General features: G+C 41.1%; 2 protein-coding genes across 8 annotated transcripts in view; one reads left to right on the forward strand and one right to left on the reverse strand.

Annotated features, from left to right (window-relative positions):
* Positions 1–1,774: 1,774 nt before the first annotated feature.
* Positions 1,775–24,349, forward strand: si:dkey-202e17.1 (uncharacterized protein LOC555344 homolog). Of its 7 annotated transcripts, none has more exons than XM_044171716.1 (4): positions 1,775–1,930; positions 2,108–2,286; positions 11,299–11,963; positions 12,834–14,015. In XM_044171716.1, exons 2-4 carry the CDS (start codon positions 2,121–2,123, stop codon positions 12,990–12,992), a joined length of 990 nt encoding a protein of 329 aa, XP_044027651.1. In that variant the 5' UTR covers positions 1,775–1,930; positions 2,108–2,120; the 3' UTR covers positions 12,993–14,015. The 7 variants fall into 7 exon arrangements, with proteins under 7 accessions (XP_044027651.1, XP_044027656.1, XP_044027650.1 ...); XM_044171718.1 differs by lacking the exon at positions 12,834–14,015 and adding exons at positions 22,452–22,645; positions 23,032–24,349 and having other exon boundaries at positions 1,845–2,286; XM_044171719.1 differs by lacking the exon at positions 12,834–14,015 and adding exons at positions 22,452–22,645; positions 23,257–24,349 and having other exon boundaries at positions 1,845–2,286.
* col28a1a (collagen, type XXVIII, alpha 1a) overlaps positions 15,944–25,658 on the reverse strand; it is a 47,282-nt gene continuing 37,567 nt past the window's right edge. Inside the window, exons 34-36 of the mRNA XM_044171713.1 lie at positions 24,916–25,061; positions 20,658–20,934; positions 15,944–18,872 (exon numbers count right to left, since the gene is read on the reverse strand). Of these exons, the coding sequence (XP_044027648.1) occupies positions 18,700–18,872; positions 20,658–20,934; positions 24,916–25,061 (596 nt within the window). The 3' untranslated portion in view covers positions 15,944–18,699. The remainder of the gene's footprint in view (positions 18,873–20,657; positions 20,935–24,915; positions 25,062–25,658) is intronic.

Consider the following 25,658-nt stretch of genomic DNA (forward strand, 5'->3'; position numbering starts at 1 on the left):
AGATGTTTTAACACAAGTTAATCTGGGCGTATTGTGTGGTGGGATTTGTTGGGTCTCTGTAAATAATATAAAGAGTTCGGTGTAGACCTGCAATGAGATAACTTCTGTTATGAATTGGCGCTATAGAAATAAAACTGAAAGTGTCCATGACCAACTGTGTCATGTGTACACAAAAGGAGGAAAATGGCCTTTGTTTCAGACCAACTTGTTTTCCAACCAACAGGGTTCAAAGTCGACTGCTTCACTGCTCGCACACCACAACAGCGACTCTATCGATTCAGACTTGTGCAGTACAGTACATACATACTCATATAGAGCTTCCCCCATGGGGACAAATAAAAGTATCTATTAATGTAATCCCCCCAGTGGGGGGAGGGCCCCTGGGTGCAGTGACTCAATGGGGCCTACGCTGAATAAAATGATTTTTTAAGATAAATGGCATGGTCCACATTGGCACATTTTGTGGGGCTGTAATCCTACTGTATGTTAAATTTGATTTTTAAATATATTTATTTAGCTGTAACCTGACTTGCAGTTGAAAAGGTGTCTAAATTCTGTACCTCCGTACTGTAACTTTTTAGACGGTTATTTTATATTTAAAAATCTTGCTCAACAGCAATTGATGACCAGGCCACACCATGTGTAAACATTTCAACATGCTGTGAAAGCACATTAAATCCACACATAGCCTTTATTATATATAATAAAACTCACCTTTAAACTATATGTAGTCCACTTTTAGAATCTTACAGTCGTATCATCCTCACTCAGAAATATTCACATCATCTCCAATATGATATGATAACTATGATAGGAATGTTCCATCAGTGCGAGCAATCACAGCATGACGAATGACTGTTTACTAATCAGTGTCTTACGTGTCTTCACACAGATTTGTTTCATTAAAAAGTGATTACTACAGTAATGGATGGTAAATGTTGCGGTGCAGGGGAACTGTCGACAACCTGGCAGCTGCCTTACTGTAACGTCCACACAGTCACAGTGTTGTAAAGGACAATGTACAGATTTTCTTCAGAGCTGAGGAGGAATCCACGATGTCCTTACATTGATGACAGCTTGATCATGAAAGCGGTCGTGTTGTTGAAGGAAACCTGCCAGCGAGCAGCTTCACAGAGTCACTTAAGACTTTCTGGAATGGAAAAGAGTTTCCCTCATCTCAGGGTTAATTAACTCAAGAGTTTTCAAGAAACCTGCTTTCTGAAACGGGGCTGTTTGGATATAGAAGTTGTTTTTTCTATTATATTCTATTCTATTTTTTCTATATACTTTGGGGTTGTTGTTGGTTGTTGGTCCACATTTGACCAGCATGATTCTGCGGGAGAACCCGTCCAAATGGTTAGAACTTGTCATTTACCCGTCTACATGCCTACAACGTGTCTGCCACAAAGTTCAGTTCACAAAAATATAGAATAGTATTATTAGACTTTTTATTATTACTTGTACAACAATTATTTTTTCCTCCTTACACTGTACTCTTGCTGTAATCTTCTAACAAGTACAATATGAAGAATGTCCAGATATCATTATACAGTTATTTAATAAGTCAAATAGGTAGAGTTTGTTTTGGCCATAATAAGTGGTACCACGTGGCTCTGGCAGTCTGTCATGCTGCTGAACTTTCATCAACTCTGCAGCAGAGTAACCCCTTTGAAATTCTTTCATTGAGTCATTATCTGGAAGTGAAGCTTGATTTATTACTGCTCTTCTACCCCCTCTCCTGCCGTCACTCCTCTTTTTGTTCTTCTCTGTTTGCAGAGGTCGCTGACGTCGGGATGTGTGGGACTCTGCTAGACTTGAATCTGAAGAGGGCACATTTATAGTGGAAACACCCGTGTGCGCGCTGCGCGGTTGTCCTCTGAAGGAAAGCCAGAAAGAACTCCTCCCTGAAAGATAAAAATCATCTCTGATGGTAATCACTCATAGCTCATTTACTGCGCTTCAGTGTACTACGGTTTTATTGTAACGTTATCAGTTTAATTTCTGCCTATTTAAACATTGAAATTTAGAGCAAATAACAGGAGAGAACCTCATGCATACCGTGCACTTAGTGATTCAATCACTACTGGTCTAATTCCACATTTGACAGGTAAGGCAGGAGGATGAGGAACATTGCGTCGAACTTTGTCTTCACCGCTGGACTGATGGTCGGATTTCTCTCGCTTCGCTTTCTGTTTCTGGACTCGAACCTTTTACCGGATCAACTCAAATATTCTGTGAGGGGTGTGAAGCCTGAAGCCAAACAGGGCTCACTGCAGGTCGACTCCGGTAGGCATTATTTTAATTCATATTCTGCTGTTGTTGTGCTTTATTTGTTGCGCGTCATTAAGAGCGACCCTGTGTTTATTCCCTTTCACAGAAAGGGTTAGTTCCCGGCGTCGACACTGCCCGTTGAAAATGAATACAAAAAATGAAAACAAATAAACAAAAGCTACATACATCGATGCTTCATGCATGTTCAGATATTGCACAGGCTACCTTTGGCCTCACATGCAGAACAGGGTGCCGCGCAAAATCCTTCCTCAGACTCTCAGGCGTCTTTTGAAACAGTTTTACAAATAACTGAGCCAACAACTGTACACACGAATCTGTAGTGGTCACTATAGGTAGGCACTAATAAACTGTTCATACCACATTTAAACAAGTAATAATAATAATCTGTGATATGTGCTTAAGTCACACCACATTTCAACCCTCTGATCTCAACTTACCATGACTGTGTGATACTTTCACTCTGGTTAAATCAGGTTTCCTTGGAGTATCATGCTTAAGAGAACATTATTTTATTTATTTTTGAAAAATATTTCTTGAACACCAAATTGTGCTTTTACAAAGAAAAGAATTCAATCTGACCCGATTGTAACAGTAAGCTAATGTATGTCTCTTAAATGAAATGGCCCTGTTTGAAAAGGCCAAAGATGCAGCCTGCTGGCAGGCCTATTTCTAACATCGAACCCTCTTAAAGTGAAAAATGGAACCATAGGTTATATTTTAATTAGGCTCTGCTTCATTCATCACCGTGATCGTAAAATTGGAATTATTCTCCTCCTCAGTTCTTGGTTTACTTGGCCTCTGAAAATGATGGCGGATCATCTGACACATTACTGTCTTTTGGCGGTAGTTTTTATGCTAGCCAGTGGTATCATATGGATCTTGAGATTGCAACGAATCTGTTGATACCAACATGTCATGTCATGCTAGCTTACTGGGAAAGGGGCTAAATATCGCTCCAAGGTTTGAACTGGCTTTACTGCGAGATCTGTGACACCTAAATGTCAAAAGACTGCTTGTAATAACTTTTAGTAGCGTCAGTGACGATTTTGGTATGAAAATTCTGAGTTGATTTTCAATACATAATATTGCCAAGGTGTCCAACCTCTGTTGATCCATTGTATTCCGTGTAAATGTTTTTATTCTTTTCAGAGTGGAGAAGTTTCTCTCGGATTCAGTGCTTGTCATTAGTGTTGTGATGATGATTTGAAGCAGTGTCACGGTTTCAGACACGGCTTCCTGGAGGTCGTTTTCATGAATGGACTTCAATGAAAGTGCAGTGCTGCGTTTGCTGGGTTCACTGTGCTGGTAGAGGGAGCTCAACTCTGTTTTCAGCTTCGCCTTCTTTGTTATTGGCCATAGTTTAACAGCACATTCCAGTTCAGCTTCTGGAAACAATTTCACAAACTTGGGCAAAAGTGTGCAATCAATGAGTTTCGCTGCAATCAAATGGTCACTCTTAGTGAACATCTCCTCCACTTGACTTAACACGGTGTCGCAGGCCTCTTTCATGACTGTAGCCTCCCTATTTCCTTCTGCTCCACTTGCACAATCACATCAGCTCATTCCCTGAGACTGCTTGCCAATAAGAGTATTTTTATTACTTCCTTATGGTATAAAGCAGTGGCTAAGGTGTCATTGCTTTTTAATGACCCATCTGGAAAATGAACCTTTTATCACTGTAGACCATTGTAAATTTAATGTTGCTGTTAAAACTATTCAATAGGGTGAGAGCCTGCAGTTCCTCAGCTTCACCTTGATACAGACAAAATATATCATCAATTTATCTATACCATTTCATAATTATGGGCAAATGTGTATTTTTCTCAGGGTTCAAAACAAAATTTCTCTGAAAGGCCAACAAATAGATTTGCGTAATTAGACACACAAACAGAACCCATGCTCGTCCAGAAACTTGTAAATAGAAATCCCTATTAAAGTTAAAATAGTTATTTTTCATTAAGAGAGTAGCTAAATCAATGATAAACCTATTAGGCAGAATGGCTGTATCATCCTGGTTGACGGTGAAAGTGTAAAGCCTCCAAACCACCGTCATGTGATATATTAGTGGAAAGGCTGGTAATATCAAATTTCACTAAAAGAACGTCATCGGGTAAGTCAGTAAGACATTAGACATAATTAATGAAATCAGTGAAATCTCTAATGTATGCTGGTAGGGTGTGGACACAAGGCTTAATACAGAAGTCAACAAACTCTGACAGAGGAGCCAGTAATGAATTAGTCTGAGCTACTATGGGACAGCCCGGAGGATCAGACACTGATTTGTGTATTTTAGACAATGTATACGATACAGAGCGGATAGGGTGCTGACAATAAAAGAAATCTTGAAAAGAACCCCCACACACACACACACACACACACACACACAAAAACACCTTTTTATCCACAGGTTTAATCACAATGTCTTTATCATCAATCAGTTCACACAAAGCAGTCCTTTTCATTTACTGTCAACGTCTTTGAAACATGAAAAGGTTGATTATTCATCTTCATAATATCTTGTTCAACTATTCTGCAAAAAGTGTTAATGAATGCATTAGTGGTGTTGGGGCAAAAAGTACTCTTATGTCTAAAAGGGGTGGGCAAAGCTCTGTCCGTAGTCTATATTAGCAGTAAAATGTACTTAAGTATCAGAAGTAAAAGTACTTATTCTGCATATATTACAGTATTGTTAATACTGATGTAGCTATTTTAACTACTTTATGTACAGTTATGTATTGTGGTCCAGTGATTGCCAACCTAGGGGTTGAGCCTCTCCAAAGGGTCACAAGATAAATCAAACAATTAAGCAGTGAAATAGTTTTAAGATGGGATCTCTTCATGCCCAGTATGAACAGCAGGAACAATAACCCTTTAATTGTACATACGGGCATGTCAGTATTGTTTTAAGATAGACTTGAAGAAATGTTAACCTACTGTATCCTTTAACCACACTAAACCTCCCAATCATTTATAAGCTTAAACTAAACTTAAGCTTGGTGAGCACATCCTGGCTAGCACACTCCAGTTACTGGGCTTCCAGTTCCTCGAAGCAGGCCATGGAGCTATCAGCGAAAACGAGGGCAGACGGAATCTGCTTTTACATAAACGAAGGTTGGTGTACAGATGTCACAGTTTTAAGGAAATCATGCAGTCCAGACTTTTTTCATAAACCACGAACTACAGGAGACCACCCCACTCTGTGTAGAATGACAACTGGCTGACGACCTGAATGTGTTACTGTAAGTTTGAAAAGCCCACATTCACACCCATGACCCACTCCGACATCAAACAACCACCTACGCTGCCTGCCACCCTGTCACCCCTCCCCACTGACCCCGCACCCTGCACTCTGCAAAGGATCTGCAAAGAGGATGTGTGTCAGCTCTTTCTCAGACAGAAGATCAGGAAGGCACCAGAACCAGATGGCATGTCACCCTCCTGCCTGAAAGTCTGTGCTGACCAGCTGTCCCCCATCTTTATGCAGATCTTCAATAGATCACTGCAGCTGTGTGAAGTCCCCTCCTGCTTCAAATGCTCCACAATCACCCAGGTCCCCAAAAAACCCTCCATCACAGGATTAAATGACTACAAGCCCGTTGCCCTGACACCTATAGTCATGAAGTCCTTTGAAAGACTGGTGTTGGCCCACCTGAAAAACATCACAGGCCTCCTGCTGACCCTCTGCAGTTTGCCTACCAGCAAAACAGGTCAGTGGATGATGCAGTCAACATGGGACTGCACTACATCCTGCAACACCTCGACTCTCCAGGGACACATATGCATATGTGGTGCATAAAAACTAAACGCTGCTTCTCCATGTTAGGTTAGACTCTGGGGACAGAAAGCAGACCTGTCCCAGATGACCAGAGAGGTCTGGATGGTTCATAACGTAGCAAAAGATCAGAAATGTACTTTGGCCCTAAACCATTCAATGGTTTATAAACCAACAGTAGTATTTTGAAATGACTACACCAAGATTTCTGGCTTGGTTTGTGGTTTTTAACGTTACTGATTGAAGCTGAGTTCTGACTTTTTTAATCGTTCCTCCTTGGCTCCAATTGAAGAAAATTCTGGCACATCCAATCGTTGATTTGTCAATGCAGTGCACTTACTCAATGCACTTACTCAGCGCTTGTATTGGACCATAGTCCCCTGGTGACATTATGTAAATTTGTGTGTCGTCTGCATAATTATGGTAACATATTTTGTTGTTTTCCATAAACAATGTTGATGTTAAACAGAAGAGGTCCCAGAATGGAGCCTTGGGGAACTCCACATGTAATTTTTGTCGGCTCAGATGTGTAATTACCTATAGACACAAAGTAGTCCCTGTCCTTTTGTAGGATTCAAACCAGTTTAATACTGAGACAGAAAGTCCCACCCAGTTTTCCAGTTGGTCTAGTAATATGTTTTGGTTGACCGTGTCAAATGCAGCACTGAGATCCAGTAATACCAAGACTGAAATTCTGCCACTGTCTGTCTTTATGTGGATGTCATTGAAGACTTTAACAAGAGCAGTCTCAGTGCTGTGGTGTGCTCGAAATCCTGACTGGAAGACATCAGCTGTTTAATGCCAAGAAGTAATTCAGCTGTTGAAAAACAGTGTTTTTAATTATTTTACTTAAAAACGGGAGGTTTGATATAGACCTATAATTGTTCATTTGTGATGTGTCTAGATTGTTGTTTTTTAAAAGTGGCTTGATGATGGCAGTTTTCAGGGCCTGTGGGAGGACACCTGAGAGAAGAGACATATTGACAGTTTGTAGAAGATTTGAGGCCATACAATTAGAAACATTTCTGAAAAAGCCTGTTAGCAGAATATCAATGCAGCAGGAGGAGGATTTCAGATGTTTATAATGTCCTCCAAGTTTTTATGGTTAATAGGATCAAATTGTGTCATGCTATTTGAATTGATTTTAAGTGTACACAGGGACAACACATATCCTGTCCCTGATATGGAGGCACTGACTGCCTGTTTTAATTTTCTAAATTTTGCCAGTGAAGAAGGAGGCAAATAAGACAGTAGCAAACAAGGCACATGCATTATTATTGTTTTGGCGATGATGACAGAGAAGAAGGACCGCCTTGTATTTCTCTGTTCTTAATTTTAAATGCAAGGTCTCTTTATAGATGTCATAATGAAGCTGGAGATTTGTTTTTCGCCACTTGCGTTCAGCTTTATGACATTCTCTTTTTATTTTTTCTATTCTTACCAGTGTGGCATTTCTCCATGGAGTTCTTTTCTTACCAGAGACAGCCTTCACATTAGTGGGTGCAATGACATGAATAACATTGGAAATTGAATTGAAGCTCATTGACTGAGACCCAAGAGAGGGCGGGTGTGGAAGAGAATGCCTGAATAAATATTTCACTGGTGTTTTCATTAATGCTGTGTGCACAGAGATAGCACTCTCAAAGAAAACACAGGAGTGATCAGAGAGAGCAACATCAGTCACCACAACCTTAGAAATGTTCAGACCCTTGGAGATGATTACATCCAGAGTGTGCCCCTTGTTGTGTGTGGGCTCCATCACATGCTCTCAGTCCATAGTCATCAAGAACACAACACCGTTCTTTAGTCCCTCTGTCCTGGAGGTTGTCAACATGGATGTTAGGTGCCGTAACTGTGACAAATGTGTCAAAACTGGCCGAGGACTTAAAGCCAATAGTGGAAGTGGGCACCGAGGGGGTTTAGGGGAAAGAAAATGGGAGTAGGGCGAGGGAAGGGGCAGGGGTTAAGTTTGGTCCCAGCAGTGACCAGCTCTTCCATCTGGTTGGTGAACTCCAAGAAGGGGGAGGAGGAAGAAAGGGTAATTGGGTTTGGGGGGGTAAAGAAGGTGAATCCTCACTGGTGGTTGTTGGTGAGGGGGGTGGAGACTCTTCCTCTTGGCTCTGATGTCGCTAATGATTAAAGCTCTCTTCAGGCGGGGGCTGGGGTAGCTCTGCCGTACTGTGTTATGTCTTCGTCCTGTTTTGATTCCTCTTGGATCTTCTCCTTGGCAGAGGGAACAGATGGGTGATGCAGGAAGCAAAATAGATTAGAGATGTACAATTTTACTCCTGTTTTGTTAAGGCAGAGTCCATCTGCCTTTAAAAAGATGTCTGCGGTCGCAGAAAAAGTTGACATTGTCAGTAAAGTGCATTGAATGGAATGGACAATGCAGTTGAGAGCCATGTGTTCAGTGCCAGCAACTGCTGAATCTCTCAGCTCCTCTTCTGACTGGTGGTAGAGGGCCACTGAAACACCTCAGCATTCAAAGAGCTGATAAAGTCCTGTTTAAGCACTTCAGACTTGTTGTTTCACAACATCATTGGTCCCTATGTGCAGTATGATATTTTCCACATTTGGGTGTGCAGCCACGATATGCAGGATTCTTTCTGTCAAGTCAGAGACCATATCCTTGGAAGCTTTTCCAAGGTATTAGAGTATTTTGGTGTTCTTACTGCTCTTTCTTCTTGTATCTTTTACAGCGAAATCACCCACAATCAGAGTTTGAGGCCCAGTCATTAGATTTCCCTGTAGCCTTTTACTTTCAGATTTATTTAGTCCTTACCTTGCTGTGTGAAGATGAGAGGTTATGCAGGTCATTAGACAGAGATCCAGGGGCCTGCAACAGTGGAGCAAATTTGTTCTGCAGTTGCACACTTGGTTGTTGGGGAGATTTGTTGCTAACTCTTTTGCAGCTGTCCACGGCTGTGTACTACTACGAACCGGGGTTGAAGAGGCACTCTGCCTGGATGATAATACAGGCTCTGCTTGTTACTCGTTCTCCCATTTCCAAGGGAAATTATTTACTCTTAGGCTTTGCACCAAGAGAGTTCCTGTTACAGACAGATCAACCTTAGACACGGTGAGGATAATGAGAGAGTTTATTTCAAACACAGGAGATATGAATGGATGAAAGAGATAGAGATACCGTCCCTTATACTGGTGGCGGAAGGATTCTGGAGATGAGTGGATATACACAGGAAAGGGAACAGGAGCGACACACTAGGGAGACTGGAGACACACACGAGTTGGAGCTGGAGAGACACACTCGGGGAACTGGAGATGACAGGAGTCGGGATCGAGGTTTGGAGTCGTAGTATCGTGTCGAGGGTGAGTCCGTGAAGTAATGGAGACAGGAGTAAGAGTACTGTCCTTCATTCCAACGAGACCGGACCCTGACTGTGGTGAGGAGTTGGAATTTATGGAGGAGTAGAGTGGCTGATTACGTTCAGGTGTGTGATGGGTGACAGGTGCATGGAATCAGTGCTCAGGTGAGGGAGTGCATAGTGAAGGGGAGTGGCTGGAGAGAACATGACAGACTGTGACAGTTCCGGGGAGGACTACCACTTTAGATTTATTAGTCTTGTTGGTGCTAATTAGCTGTGTGTTAGCATGCTCTTGTCCACTGGTCCACTAGTAAAGTGGTGTCATTACCACATAGTCCATTCACTTTGCTTCAAGTATGTAGAAGTCGTCCGTGGAGAAGTGAGGCATCATGATGCTAATTAGCTCAGGCTAAGTATCCAGTAACTGTAGTTCAGGCTTGTGCTGTTGGTAGGCCGCACTCATGTAGTACTGAGGATGTCATAAAAGTGCTGAAGATTATTGGAGTCCCAATGATTTATAAGTATCCAGGAGCTGCTGCTCATTATTTCTAGCAGAAAAAACAAGAATATCAGCAAAAGACTACAAGCAGAGGCGAGAACAAGCAGCAAAGGGTCTGTAAGAAAGCAGGAAGCAATCTCTTCTCCCTCTACACAAGCGTGCTGAGGATGAATTTAGTCTCACAGCCTGGGAGAGGAAGCTGCTCAGACTTCACAACAGTTGTCTCCATGTCAGGGGTGTACAGCCTGTACGGGGGGGGGGGGGGCTGAGCACACAGCCCTGAGGGGCTCCAGTGTTGAGCACAAGAGGTGTTACTGCGTCAGAGAGGAGAACGGTGTGTTCACCAGGTACACTTCAGCTCACATCCACTGTCTCCACACTACTACTGGCTTTGTGTTTGTTTTTTTGAAGTTGGTTTGTAATCCAGACACAACCAGAGCTACATATAACCTAATACAAGCTCTATGCTTGACTCAAACTGTTAAAACTCAAACTCATAGTCCTTCAGAATTAACGTTTCCCATTACTCAACACTCTGATAAACAAGGCTGGTCTATTGTGCTGGCTCTCTGTATATAGGCTACACTTATCTCTTACATTAAAATCGAATTAAAGAACACTTTCGAAATGTATTCGTGTAAAAATCATTTGGATGGGGAGGAGTGGTGGCATTTTACACAACCGAATGCCTCCATTCACATGATGGGTATCGAATGAAGTACTCTATTGGTATCGGTATTACTTTAAGGGTACTGATTTTGGTAGTGGTATTGCAATTTTTTTTAACAAGACCCAGCCCTAGGTATGAGGTTCTTCTAGTCAAATGCGGTCTTTGGTTTTCGCCAAACATGTCTCATGGTGTTGTGGCCATACAACTCTCTTTGACTTAGACATAATTCCAAAAATCATGGTTCTTGCCTAGATAATCATTGGAAAACTTTAGTCTTGCCTTGATGTTTTTTGCAGACAGCAAAGGTTTTCACCTGGCACATCTCCTATACAGGTCAAGGTCAGGTTTGTGCAGTCTCTTTCTAATAGTAGATACGTGCACTTTAACATAAATAGTAGCAGGGGTTACCTGTAGATGACACTTTGTAAGAACCCCAGACTTCCTTTAGAATCTTACATAAAGACGGGGGCTGTACAGTGTTCATGGTGTTCCCTAAAAACGATGATAATCACAGTATTAGAAATTGTTGCAGGTATTTTTACCTTCAGAACGTTTTACCACAATATAAAATTAAACTGGTATACCAGCTTATCTCTACTTACATATTCAGCCATAGTTTTGACTAAACAGTCCAAGTTACATTTGTTGCTTCTGGGACTCTGTACTGTACTTAAGTCTTAAACTCAATGTCTAAAATGTCCATGTAACACATTTCTGATACTTGGTTTGTTAATTCCTCCAGGTGAGAACAAGGGCCCAGCAGTTAATTTCTCTCACACAACACGGATCTTGTGCTGGATCATGACGGGGCCCAAGAACTTGGAATCCAGAGTTAAGCACATCAGGGAAACATGGGCCAAGCGCTGCGACAAAGTGCTTTACATGAGCTCCGTCAAGACCGACTTCCCCACTGTGGAGCTGAACGTGAGTGAGGGAAGGGACAATCTGTACTGGAAGACCATCCGAGCCTTTCAGTACATCCACCAGCACCACCTAGATGAAGCAGAGTGGTTCCTGAAAGCAGACGATGACACGTTCGTGGTCGTAGAAAATTTACGCTACACCTTGTCCAAATATGATCCAGAGAAGCCGTTGTACCTGGGCAGAAGGTTTACACCCTTCATCAGTCAAGGCTACATGAGTGGAGGAGCAGGTTATGTCCTCAGTAAGGAAGCACTGAGAAGATTTGTCAAGGGGTTCAATAATGGGGAATGTACCCACTTCTCTACCATAGAGGACATGGCACTGGGGAAATGTATGGAGACGATGAAGGTAGAGCCAGCAGACTCCAGAGATGTGAAGGGGAGACAAACATTTCATCCTTATCCTCCAGACCATTACCTGGTCAGACAGCCCCCAAGACCACGGCCATGGTATCTGCTTTACGACCACTATACTCCAATAGAGGTATGTAATGCAATACACTAATTCCTGTTGAGAATCTGGTTTTAGACTGGTCTTAAGAAATCTCATGAAATGAGCACATGTATCTCAAGATGCCAGTAAGAAACCCATTATCCCTCTGCATGGAAATTAATTCATATTGGACAATTCCACACCTCAAAATTTACATTCAGTGTCTATGGAAGAAGTAGTGTGGCTTTTGTGTAGAGGGGTGGAAAGTAAAGGTGTGGAGGTCAGGGAGGTAGTGTGTCCGTCCAGAATTTGAATTGAATTTTGGTTTGGATATCTTAACTTCTTGAAAAGAGCTGCACAGCATCCACAGCAACATAGGTTTACTTACTTTTTAACGTACCAACTCCAGACTTAATGGCTTATTGCAAAGTGAGTAATTGATTAATAAATGTGTGATGGCAGGGCTGTGACCCTGACAGAAAAGGCTTTAACCAGAGTGTTTATATTTGCTTAAAACAAGTCACTGTTACCTGATGTCAGAACCCACGTCAGAATAGTGATTTCAAATTGTAACTGTCTGTTTCACTTCAAGAAGTCATGAAATATGGACAACCAAGTTGCTTGTACAGTAAATCTGACCCTACCACAAACAGGAGGTCACATACAGTATGGAAACCCAAACAACTGTATTTTTACTGGGTCATAGCTTTGGAAGCCTTAAATGTGTGACAAGACAGTGAAAAGGGTGTAAGGAATTAAATTGTAAATATAGAAAAGCAGAGTGGGAGGAGTGTGTGTGGTGGTATTCATCAACATTCAAACGTTCTGAGTCTTCACTGGCTTCCTGCTGTTTGAGCACACTGAATTGTCATTGTGTTAACCTCCTAATATGTGGGGGTTTTTTTCTCTTTCCCCCTCCAGGGTCCAGGTTGCTGCTCAGATTTTGTTGTGTCCTTTCACTACATTTACGCTGTCCAGCTGTATGTTTTGGAGTACCTGACATACCATCTGCGGCCATATGGATATAAATACAGATTTAATCCTGATGAAAAAACTGAACTTAACACCACAACCATGTGAAATGTTTGCATGACAACCTCTGCACTAATTGGAGGAGGGATAGAGGGTATCAGCAGCTTTCAGAGCCAAACTTAACTTACTTACCATAATATATTTAATTCTCTCTAAATATAATTTTGTAACTTAAGGCTTTTGAGGTTTAAAGATTCTCTCCACCTGCTCAAGTATTTCTGCCAAGGTCTGATTTCAACTGTGTTCATGATGTTTGGGGGTGTGAATTTTACTAAGCTGTCACTCGAGTCACTGTGTGTAATAAGAAATGAGGGTTAAAATTTTAAGATGGTGTGAATCTGTCTAACCTTATTATTGTCTTTTATGACGATGTACAGTACAAGTTTGTAGCATTAAGAAGGGTGCCTTTCTCTGGGAAAACATCTGTGTGCATTCTGTGTTTTGAAGTTGCTGAAAAAAGCTTCATGTTTAGTTTGACAGCAACAACTTTGACAGATGAGGTTCATGGGTGAACTGTGGAGGAAACAGCAACCTGTAGTTTTCACACTTCATTTTTTGTATGGCTGCTGGTTGTAGATGCATATTTACCAGACAGTGGTATAAGCCTACTAATCTAACTCTTTGCAAGAAAGTGAATAGATGTACTGTAGTCCCAAAATGTCAAACTGTTGCTTTAAAATGCCTGTCCCATTTGGGGTGTCCTGGTGGAAACAGGGGTTTAAACCCCCATAACTACAACATCTACAGTTTGTTTCTGGCTGGGGACCTTTTGTTGCCTCTCTTTCAATTTGTACCACTCTGTCACTAAATTGTCACTTAAACAGTCTATACATTTTCTTGCAAGAATTTAGGCAGTCTGACTGTAGCTTTAGCTCAGCACTTGATGTTAAATGTTATATCTCTGTGTTGCACTTTTGAAAAAGGGTTATTGAAATCAATCTTTTGAAAGCAATATTTAAGAAATTATATTTTATTATTGGAAAAAGGTTCATTTTGTTTAACTACCAAGTTTACTATTCCTTCTGGCACTTTTATGGTGTTAAACAATAAAACAATATATTGTACAGTTAAGTGTGTCTTTCCATACAACATTCATCATAATGTAGGTTAATCGATTTTATTAAGATGAACTAAAACAACAAGAGCTTAAGAAATGAACACTGAAGTAAAATACCATAAACATGTTAAGAATACACAGTGTGTTTAGTTATCAAGATGTCCCTAAGGGCAATGCTGCTTTGTGGACAACTCTTAAAGAAACATCTACAAACAGTGACCCACGAAAACAATATATAACGAGACAAATCTCAGAATTGAATACCCTAAAATGAAATGGAGAATGTTTATACAATGTTGGGTCCATAAACTACATCTGTAACAAAGGTATATACTGTACAGTTGACTATATTCACATTGCAGGTGTAAGTGCCTCAATTCTGATGTTTTGCTATGTGCTCTTCTCATATACAGTGGTGTGCAAAAATGTTTGCCCCCTTCCTGATTTCTTGTTTTTTTGCATGTTTGTCACACTTAAATGTTTCAGATCATCAAACAAATTTTAATATTAGTCAAAGATTACACAAGTAAACACAAAATGCAGCTTTTAAATGAAGGTTGTTATTATTAAGGGAAAACAAAATCCAAACCTACATGGCCCTGTGTGAAAAAGTGATTGCCCCCTAAACCTAATAACTGGTTGGGCCACCCTTAGCAGCAACAACTGCAATCAAGCTTTTGCGATAACTTGCAGCGAGTCTTTTACAGCGCTGTGGAGGAATCTTGGCCCACTCATCTTTGCAGAATTGTTGTAATTCAGCCACATTGGAGGGTTTTCGAGCATGAACTGCCTTTTTAAGGTCATGCCGCAGCATCTCAATAGGATTCAGGTCAGGACTTTGACTAGGCCACTCCAAAGTCTTCATTTTGTTCTTCTTCAGCCATTCAGAGGTGGACTTGCTGGTGTGTTTTGGATCATTGTCCTGCTGCAGAACCCAAGTTCGCTTCAGCTTGAGGTCACGAACAGATGGCCGGACATTCTCCTTCAGGAGTTTTTGGTACACAGCAGTTCATGGTTCCATTTATCACAGCAAGTCTTCCAGGTCCTGAAGCAGCAAAACAGCCCCAGACCATCACACTACCACCACCATATTTTACTGTTGGTATGATGTTCTTTTTCTGAAATGCGGTGTTACTTTTACGCCAGATGTAATGGGACACACACCTTCCAAAAAGTTCAACTTTTGTCTCGTCAGTCCCCAGAGCATATTCCCAAAAGTCTTGGGGATCATCAAGATGTTTTCTGGCAAAAATGAGACGAGCCTTAATGTTCTTTTTGCTCAGCAGTGGTTTTCATCTTAGATCTCTGCCAAGCAGGCCATTTTTGCCCAGTCTCTTTCTTATGGTGGAGTCATGAACACTGACCTCAACTGAGGCAAGTGAGACCTGCAGTTCTTTGGATGTTGTTGTGGTGTCTTTTGTGACCTCTTGGATGAGTTGTCGCTGCGCTCTTGGGGTCATTTTGGTCAGCCGGCCACTCCTGGGAAGGTTCACCACTGTTCCATGTTTTTGCTATTTGTGGATAATGGCTCTCACTGTAATTCACTGGAGTCCCAAAGCTTTAGAAATGGCTTTATAACATTTTCCAGACTGATAGAGCTCAATTACTTTCTTTCTCATTTTTTCCTGAATTTCTTTGGATCGCGGTCATGATGTCTAGCTTTTGAAGATCTTTTGGACTACTTCACTTTGTCAGGCAGGTCCTATTTAAATGATTTCTTGATTGAGAACAGGTGTGGCAGTAATCAGGCCTGGGTGTGGCTAGAGAAATTGAACTGTGATAAACCACAGTTAAATTATGTTTTAACAGGGGGGGCAATCACTTTTTCACACAGGGCCATGTAGGTTTGGATTTTGTTTTTCCTTAATAATAACAACCTTCATTTAAAAACTGCATTTTGTGTTTACTTGTGTTATCTTTGACTAATATTAAAATTTGTTTGATGATCTGAAACATTTAAGTGTGACAAACATGCAAAAAAATAAGAAATCAGGAAGGGGGCAAACACTGTTGCACACCACTGTAGTAGTATTGTCATGACATACTTCATACCGCAATATATAATTGAACTGACCAGATTTAGACATAACTGTTAATAATTCAGAAATTAGTTGCCAGAGTAACAGACAGAAACATGTATATAGTGCATATGTCTATAATACATATGAAGCTACAGGCAGGCGCTGGTTAGCTTAGCATACAGACTGGAAGCAGGGGGAAACAGCTAGCTACCTACCAGCACCTTTAAAGTTCACATATTAACATGTTCTATCTTGTTGTTTAATCTGTACAAAAACTGACGTTTTTTACAGGGGTGTGTGTGCCGGACTATTTCTTGGGCAGTCACCAGGCAATCAGTGGTGATTCCAGAAGTTCCTGCACCTAGCCAAGAAATATTCTGGTATGGTTGTCTGTTTGCAGTCTTAGTGTGTTAGCAGTTATTGAGTTTCATCAGCTCAGAGAACAGTGAGGTCTGTGTGACAATCTATGGTATCTATTGAAAACTCAGACAATGAAGGAAAACAGAGAGGCAATTAGATCAAATGACCTTCGCTGTCATTTGAGCGACAGCTGATTGTTCTGTCTTGGCCGGTTGCCACTGCTTTTTTTTAAAGGAATCCTTAGTTTCTCCATGCTTTTTGTGTCCTCATAGAAGTAGAAGAAAAGAAAAGAAAAGTAACTTGAAATCAGTAAGTCAAACTTGAGTTAAAGTTGATCCTGTTGCATAGAACATGTGTTCAGGTTAAATGACTAAATCACGTGAGGTGTTTTGGGGCCTGTATCACAAAGTGAGATTAGTGAGTTAGCCAGCTATCTTTGGTCTTAACACAAAGACAGGGTAGATCACCATGGTAACCAATGTTGTGCGGCTAACCTGCTCCGGAGCAGGTTAACTTCAGAGGACCAACGCCCTGACCACTGACCAATCAGATCACTGGAAGTCATTGTTCCTACAGGATCCTGACATGGACATAAGCACTGACTTAACATTAAAGTGATGAGTAATAAAGAACATAAGAGATGTTGTTACAGGTCTGTAAAATCACTTTTCTTACCAGAATAATTATGTCAAAGATAGAATAATCATTTGTTTAGACTCTGGGTTCAAAACAGGACATCTAACAAACCGAGGTAGTTTACCACACTAAGGCCACTCTGATCAGACAGGCTGCGGTTTTTGCAGTGAGAGGTGTCTTTTTCCAGTTGTTTTCTATAGGCAGTAAGCGTTTTGTGTGCTTTTCATGCGCCCTGGGCGTCTTGTGTTTTCTACGCCCAAAGCACCTCACGTTTTTGCAGGAGCACTCTGAACACCTCCAGTTCAAAAACTTCAACTCAGAGCGGAAAAACGCCAAACGTCTTTTGCATTTTTTCCCCATTGTCCAATTGGATCAGATTTGTGAGTTTAGGCTAAGGACAGGTGATTTGATGGTTGCCTACAGTAGCTACAATATAAAAAAAAACACAGCAAGCTGCTCTTTATTTAAATTGTAGACTTCAACAAAAAGGCAGTGCGGTGCGCCTCATGATTTGCAACCTGCAAAAAGCGCTCTGATCGGGGCCTAACAGACTAATGAATGCCGAATATAACTGCATATTAATTGCACACACTGTTAGCTCGCAGTTAATTAGAAATGCGATATTTCACTCAGACCATATCAGACATTCAAATATTTTCTCGTCGTTAAGTGTATCACATATTCATAACAGTCTGTTAAGGGCATCAAAATGTATCTACAGAAAATACATGGATTATCAGTCCATGTATAATTCACTCCATACTCACTCTAGACTACTGAACAAGTTGTAAATGCGACGATATTTAAAAAGGACTATTTAATCATTTATTTATATTCATTTAACACTTATTTATAGGCTTGGTATTACTTTTAATATTTGGATATTCCTATTTTTTCTACAGCTATTCTATTCTATTCAAGTTGTGTCATTATATTGTGTAATTCTAATTGTGGTTCATCTCATGTCATATTATAAGTACTCTATTCATGGTACTGAAGAATTTAAATGTGATGGCTTGCAATTAAGAACTCTGCTTCGTTCACATCAGAATCCTCAGAGCTGGATTGGAAAACTCAGAGTTAACTGAGCCAGTTGAGAACCAGCTTTGTGACACAGGTTACCCAGGATCACCAATGTTAGGCTCAGTGAAGACAGATAACTTAAAGAGACCAAGCTGAACTCGCTTTGTGATACATGCCCCTGGTTTTTCCAGTCCAGTGTAAAGATGAATTAGGCTAAGTAAGTGTTAACCTGGAGAACAACTATACAACAATAGAAAGAAAGTGAGAAAGAAAAGAAAATAATTTGCATTTGGGATGCAAAGTTGAACCAGTCGTTTTAATGCTCTTGTCAGCTTGTATTGGTTTTTAGTTGGTATACATCCCAGAGCAGATATAAGTAGTTGTCTAAAATGATCAGACAGCTAGTACATGTGCAGCAGTTCAGAATTGAGCAGGACCACCTACAGTGTGAACGTAGCCTGAGAGACAGTGAGGAGGTCCAAGTCTACTCTCCATCATCTCCTTCACCTGCAGCAGTCTACAGAGTGTAACCACAGCAGCAGCTGCTGGCCTGAGCTCTGGTCAAACAGTAAAGCCTGCGTCATCAGTCCGTTCTGTTCCTCAGTGACGCTGATGGAGCATGTTATCTTTGCACACACCCTTTTCTCCAAACAGTCTGTTACGTGTAGACGCAGGAATTCCTGCAGTTGGCTTCAGTTTCAAAGTTGTTTGCGTTGCCCTGACAGCCTCCATACCAGAACTGTGCGCAGGCGTTGGCCTCAGGGTCATAATACCACTTGACTACATACTGTCGACAGGGCCCTGGGTCCAGAGGCTGACTGCACCCCTCATCTGAAAGGACAAGAAGGGTGCGATGAGTAAATAGTTTGGCTTGGATTGATAAATCACTGCTGTCATTTCAACTGCATTTCACTGTTTCAATATGTTGCAGGTCATATGTTTAACCTGCTACGCGCTGACACATTGTCACTGAGATAGTTCAAATCATTAAACCATACCCACTGGGTACCCAAATTAAGTCAGGTATTGTTCCATCTGTCGGTTTCCATGTCAAAATGTCAAATACCCACATGTCAGATTCAGGTAGGTTTTTTGCAGGTCTGTTTTTAGTCCAAAATGCTGGATCTGTGAAGACCTTGACTTTGCTACATTTTAAATGAATAATAAATAAATAAATAAAAATACGGTTGGTTACATAATACATATATAATAACGACATTTGTTACATATATTTATATTACATACACTCACAATAGACCAAGATTTAAAATGTCTTTGAACAAAGTTTGTCATTTTCCTTACAGCAGGTCCTTGCTTTAACAACCCTACTGGCTAGACGTCGTTTCTTACTTAAATGGAAACACTCTTCCCCTCCTTCCTACAGCAGCTGGCTCAAAGACATATTTTTTCATATTAAATTAGAATAGATTCCCTCACAGAAAGAGTTTCCCTCAAAGTCTCGTGTATCTTTCAATGAGATCTGGTTACCTCTTCTAAACCATCTCAATGGCGTCTCTCTTCAACTTGATGATGCATAGGTTTGTTGTTGTTGTTTTTATTTTATTCTACTTATTTCTTATTTCACTTATTAATAATCTTCCATAATCCCTACTCCCCCTCACCTCCTTTGTTTTGTTTTTAGTTTTGTTTTATGGCTTCATCTGTGGTTCCCAGGTGACCTGTGATTGGGTCCAGGCAGGAGGGTAGGGTTGCTAGGGAGTATTTCCTCCTCTAAGTTTGGACTTTGTTTTTGTAACCACTGCTTTTCTGGGAGCTGCCCTTTGCTTCCCATTTTAGTTGACAAAGATTGTACAGGTCCACACTCTTATTTGATTTTGTACCTACCTGGCTATGCCTGTGCAAAACTAACAACATTAAGTTTTTAAAGAAAAGCACAGTAGTGTTTCCCGTGCATTACAGGAAGAATTTCTTCAGATTCTTTACTTAAGTAAAAGTAAAAATAGCAATACCATACTATAAAAGTACTTCATTACAAGTTAAAATCTTGCATTGATATTTTTACAGCACTGGAAACAAAATATACTTATAAAGTATCAAAAGTAAAAGTACTCATTATGCAGAATGGCTACTTTCAGTGTAACATTATGTGATCAGAAATTATGCAATAATAATATTGTTTTGAATTTTTAATATGCTTTTTGGTATTTTATTCTATAACAATGCTTGATATTTTATAAACTGATGGTATGTTTCTATGTAAAATCTTAATCTGAAAAACTATAGCTGTGCAATATTTTCCACTGAAATATAGTGGAACAAAGCATTCAATGGGAACAAAGTATTTAATGGAGTATTTGTATTTAAGTTCCAAAGGGTATGTTTGATTTCTTGCTCATTGCCCTGACTAACAAAAGGAAATTATTTGACAAAGAGGTGGCAAGATTTCTTAACCAAAACCAACACATTAACAGCCTCATGATGTGTTGCACAACCTGTGATTTCCCATCATTGTTTTGTCATGTGGCTGTAGTACAGGAAAGCAATATCCTTAACAGAAAAAGCAAAATGATGAAATACTGATGCAAGTCACATGTATCAAAGGTGTAGCTCTGGAACAGGCGGTTGTATTCATCTCTTGGCACTCTGTTTGTTTACCTGGCACCAATGAGTCTGTCAGGAATGGAGGATGAGGGCTGACTGGAGCCTGTGTGCTCTCTGCCTCATACAGCCATTCAGTTGGAGTCTGAGGACCCACCACAGAGGTCACCCTAGGGCCCTGCTGTCCCCTGCCACCAGGAGAGGCAAATGTGATGTCTGGCAGTTCGTTCCAGGGCTCCACAAACAGTTTAGTATCAACCAGGTTCTCGTTGGCCCGACCTGACTCATGGGACTGTGGAGTCGGGGCTGTTACTGTCTCTACTGGAAGTTCAATCTGGGAAGTAGAGAAAGAGCTCAGTTCAGACACACTTATAGTTCAAGCTGTTACATATTTACATGCATGTTACATACACTGTTTCATATTTTTCAATGCAGTCTTTCCTGTAAACTATGAAAATCAACTTGCAGAGACTTGTTTGAGAGAAATAACCAGCTGGACATCATGTCAGCCTTTTGCAACAATAGGTCTGTCCATACTGGCTCGATTGCCATGAAATTTAGTAATATTTATGGTCCCCAGAGGATGATTCCACATACATCTTATGTAGATGGACTGTCAACTGAGCACATTTATGCTCCCCAGAAGATTAACCCTTTGACCTTTGATTTTATGACTTTGGACTATATGCTTTTTGTTTTTACTAAAGTTGCAGTTGAAGTATAAATTAATTTGTGAAGTCTTTCAGGGTTGTGTGTTCATGTTCTCATGGATAACAGAGCAAAGCACATTGCATTTACAAGTTATCTAGTAGAAACACAAATGCCAAAAGGAAGTGAATGTAATAGCCTTTTGCCTTGGGCAAAACGTTCATTATGTAAGCTCCAGTTCATATTCATTCTGTTAGCTCAACCTATTAGGTAACCACAGATATAACACTATCAGCATATGTTGATCAATAATTCACAAGAAATTCCACTACAGAAATAAGACAGGTTGGAGGTAATTTATACATTTTGTTGTCATTACATAGTTTGTCCACCAGAGCAGACATTTCAATTTTTCAACTGTAAAATATTTCACTCAGTACATATCTTGATCACAATTCTTTAACAACAAATTTGAGGGATCCTTATTAAAAGTGTTTGTTTATGTTTTGTGTGCATTTTGCACGTTTTTGCATTTTTTCCTGAGGCCAGTTATATTTTTTTAATTGTTTGCAATGGGAGCGGCGCATATTTACACTATGCTACAAACGCCTGCAGCGGACAAGGCGCTGACATGTCCCTACCACCCCTACCCAGTTCTATGCCCAGTAAGCTACTGGTTACTGTTGGCATTGAGTGGTAGTGCAGGAGACCAAGAACAACAAAATGACACCCAACTCAAGATATTAGCAGCTATTCAGTCTTGGGTAGAATTGATGCTCAGCATCCAGTCTCTGGAACAGTCCCTGAGCCAGGTGAGCCAAGTGTTTCCTCCCATGATAAGCTGTCTTCATATCAGGAAAAGTTTGTTCAACCTGATGTCCTTACGTTGTATGCACACGATTCCCTTTTTTGTGTGTGTGACTGTCTGTGGGTGCTGTGGAGGAATAAAAGACTCAAACCCTTACTGTGTGAGGTAGAGTCAGACCATGGTAGCATTGGGGACAGTGAGATCTAAGCTAATCATATCATGTCAAAAATTTTGAATGTGGCACAGATTGTGGGAAAGTGGCTGTTGTACCCGTGGGTCTTTTCAATCTCCATCCAAAACGAGACAGGCATGTGAAGCTCCAGGTTACACAGTCATGTATTTGGGCACTGCACCCTTGGATAAACAAGTCCCTTTTAACTCCCTTTAACATCTAGGGACCATTCCATCATGGAGGACAGTCTCCACTGTCTCCAGGTGACCAGGAAGCTCTTGCTGTGGGACTTTCCCCATCTGGTGTCCCTCAGAGCAGTGTACTGTATGTTCCAGGGGTGGAGAATCGGGCAGCAGATCTGCCGGGCGACTTCCAATGATGCACTCAGCTTCTCTCTCCTCCTCTCCCTCTCCATCTGTACGTATTCTTGTCCCATCAATGCATGTTACTAACTCGACATCTTCTCTCTCCCGTAGCTTTGTGCTTTCTTGTCTCTCTCTTTCTGTTGCTTTCAGCAGGTATTTCTGCCTCCAGAGCTGTAGAGTCTGGATCTATGATTGCAAGCCACATACTGCCCCCATGTTCCCGCTCAACACCTGCTGCTACAAATTCTGTTAAATCTCTGTGTGGAATTTTCATTGTGCTACTGTCGCCAACTGCTTGCTCATGGTGGGAATTGTTGGGCCTTTGTAAATAATATTATAAAGGGTATGGTCTATATGCAAAGTGCAATGGGATAACTTCTGTTATGAGTTTGCGCTATGTAAATAAATAAAATATACTGAATTGAATCTCCTGTCTAGGATTGGCCCCTTCCCAGGGATGCTATATCCGGAGGTTGTAGCCCTACTGTGGTCCTGATTTGGCAGAGCTCGGACAGATCTATTTGCATCAGGAGAAACAACTCATTGCAAAAGCTGGTTTTCCCTAAAGGCTCAGGGGGCTCCCACAGCTCTGTCTCAAGAGTGGCTGGAAGGCTTGTTGTATGCGTTTTCTCCACTGCCTTTAATTCCCCATGTACTCCACAGGATTGCCACAAGTCATTACAAGGTGCTGTTAATAGTTCCCCGGTGGCCAGGGAGGCACTGGTTTCCTCCAGCCGATCCCTCTCCACCCGCCCGGATCATCAACGACCACCCAGCTTACATTGTCTGGCAGTTGGCTGTGCGCCGCCAAGGCCAGGGGTCCCAGTACCTCGTTGATTGAGTGGGAAATGGTCCTGAGGAACGTCCCTGGATTCCTTGCAGCCTCATCCTGGATCCCTCCCTTGTCCAAGACTTCCATCGTGCTCATCCTGACAAGCCTGGGGGTTCGCCTGGAGGGGGGTTACTATTACGGCTTCAGCCGTAACCTCAGATATTTCCCTTGTGTTTCCCTGTGTTTCCCTTTTTCCTGTTTTCCCCTGTCTGTCTGTGTGTGTCTGTGTCTGTGTGTGTGTGTGTGTGTGTGTGTGTGTGTGTGTCTGTCTCTACCGGCTCCTGATTCACCGTTCAACCTGCACACCTGCTCCAAGCCATACACCTGCAATCCATCCACTAATCAACACTGCAGTATTCAATTCAATTTTATTTATATAGCGCCAATTCATAACAGAAGTTATCTCATTGCACTTTTCCTATAGAGCAGGTCTAGACCGTACTCTTTATAATATTATTTACCAACAAATCCCACCATGAGAAAGCATTTGGCGACAGTGGCAAGGAAAACTTCCTTTAAGAGGCAGAAACCTTGGACAGAACCAAACTCAATGATGGGCGGCCATCCACCGCTGCCGTGTTAGGATTTGAGAGCGACAGAGAGAGAGAGAGAGACAGAGAGAGAGAGAGGTATATCAACCCTGGTTCTTCAGCCACTCCACGCCAGATTGATATTACCTACAGTGGTAGTTTAGGTCTCAAATTGTGCATTCAAGTTTTTCTGCTCTCGTGTGTTTTTGGGTTCACTAATTTTGTTCACCCTACCCGCCAGCCTCTCTGCCACACTCACATCCAGCCATTGTCTGCTCTGCCTCGTCATATCAGCTTCCCTCATTCTCTCCTGCCTCCGTCATCTGGATTTTCCTCTCAACCACATTCATTTCCTTAGAAAACTGAACAATAAATTATTTCTTTATCAAATCCACTCCCTGTGTCTGTGTCTGCATTTGAGTCCCACCTAGTTGTTCATTACACTTATCAGTTAAAACTTCTTTGTCTGCTAATAACTCCTTCAGGGTCATTCGTTCTGGCAGTCCTCCCCAGTGGGGAATGGCTGGGCGTGTCAACCTATTCATTAATGTGTCTGGCCAAACTACCACCTGAAGCTCCACATTTTTAGTTACGATACAGGTAACATGATAAACATGGTAGAATTTTATAGGGGTGTTCCCAGGAACAAATGAGTGCTATTCTTTAGGTCCTGGACTGTCAGCATGTAAAACAGTCAAATAAAAATTAAAACTAATTTCAGACATAAAAGGTACAACACAACATGAAAAAACACCTCCAGCAGTCATGTAATGCTAGTCTTCCCTGTCATAGCAGTCCTACATGTGGACTCATTGTCACCAAGTAGCTGAGCATTTAAAATGTGAGGTCAACTGTTTCTTCAAACTGAGGTTAATGGGGTTTTGTTATATTCATCACATGAACTGAAGTTAATAGTATTTTCAAGTAAGTCTATCTATCATTTTTCCAAAGCAGAATTACTTGTATGTTTTCCTCATCTGGGAACTCTTTGGAGTGTCTGTCTTCTGGAGCCTCTGGGTGGATTTCCACAGGTGTAAAAAAGTTTGGTAGAAGTGCCATTGTGTCATCCTGCTCACAAATCCGACTCAGTATTTTGTTTTCCAGAGCTGTATGAAAAAGAACAAAGAGGTAACATAATTAGAAAAGTTGTCATTACAGGTTGTACTCATCACATGAAATGAACTATAATAAGTGGCTAGATTAATAATAAACCAAAGTAGTAATAATTATTTTACAGTACTGTTTGACCTGTTTTTAAAGGCTGCCAGTGGCACTTGTTCACATGGCATATTTAATGCAAGTTACGCCCCCCTTGACTAATGTCAAACTATTGAGTTAAACTACCGTGAGAGTGGACTATATCTACTCGTGTATCAAATTTGATTCTCAAGTCACCCTATCAACTGAATGCCACTGAAGGACAACAGACATAAACAATCCCTGGTCATGTCACTGTTCATAACAGTTATGACAGTATTATGCCAGCACATTATGCACACCCCTTCAGATTGAATTTAACCAAAGGTACAACATGTAAATAAGATCTTAAAAGGAATAAAAACTAAAAAGATCATATTCATGGAGTTTGTCACTCCACGCTTTTTTTCTATCTGGAATAAACATGTTCTGAGTTTTTGGTACTACAGTTTCCATCATACTTTCCCAGTGAGCCAGCTGTTTTCTTAACAGTAGCCCTGTTTTGT

Source organism: Siniperca chuatsi, linkage group LG17 (assembly GCF_020085105.1).
Source record: "Siniperca chuatsi isolate FFG_IHB_CAS linkage group LG17, ASM2008510v1, whole genome shotgun sequence".
NCBI classification, from domain to species: domain Eukaryota; kingdom Metazoa; phylum Chordata; class Actinopteri; order Centrarchiformes; family Sinipercidae; genus Siniperca; species Siniperca chuatsi.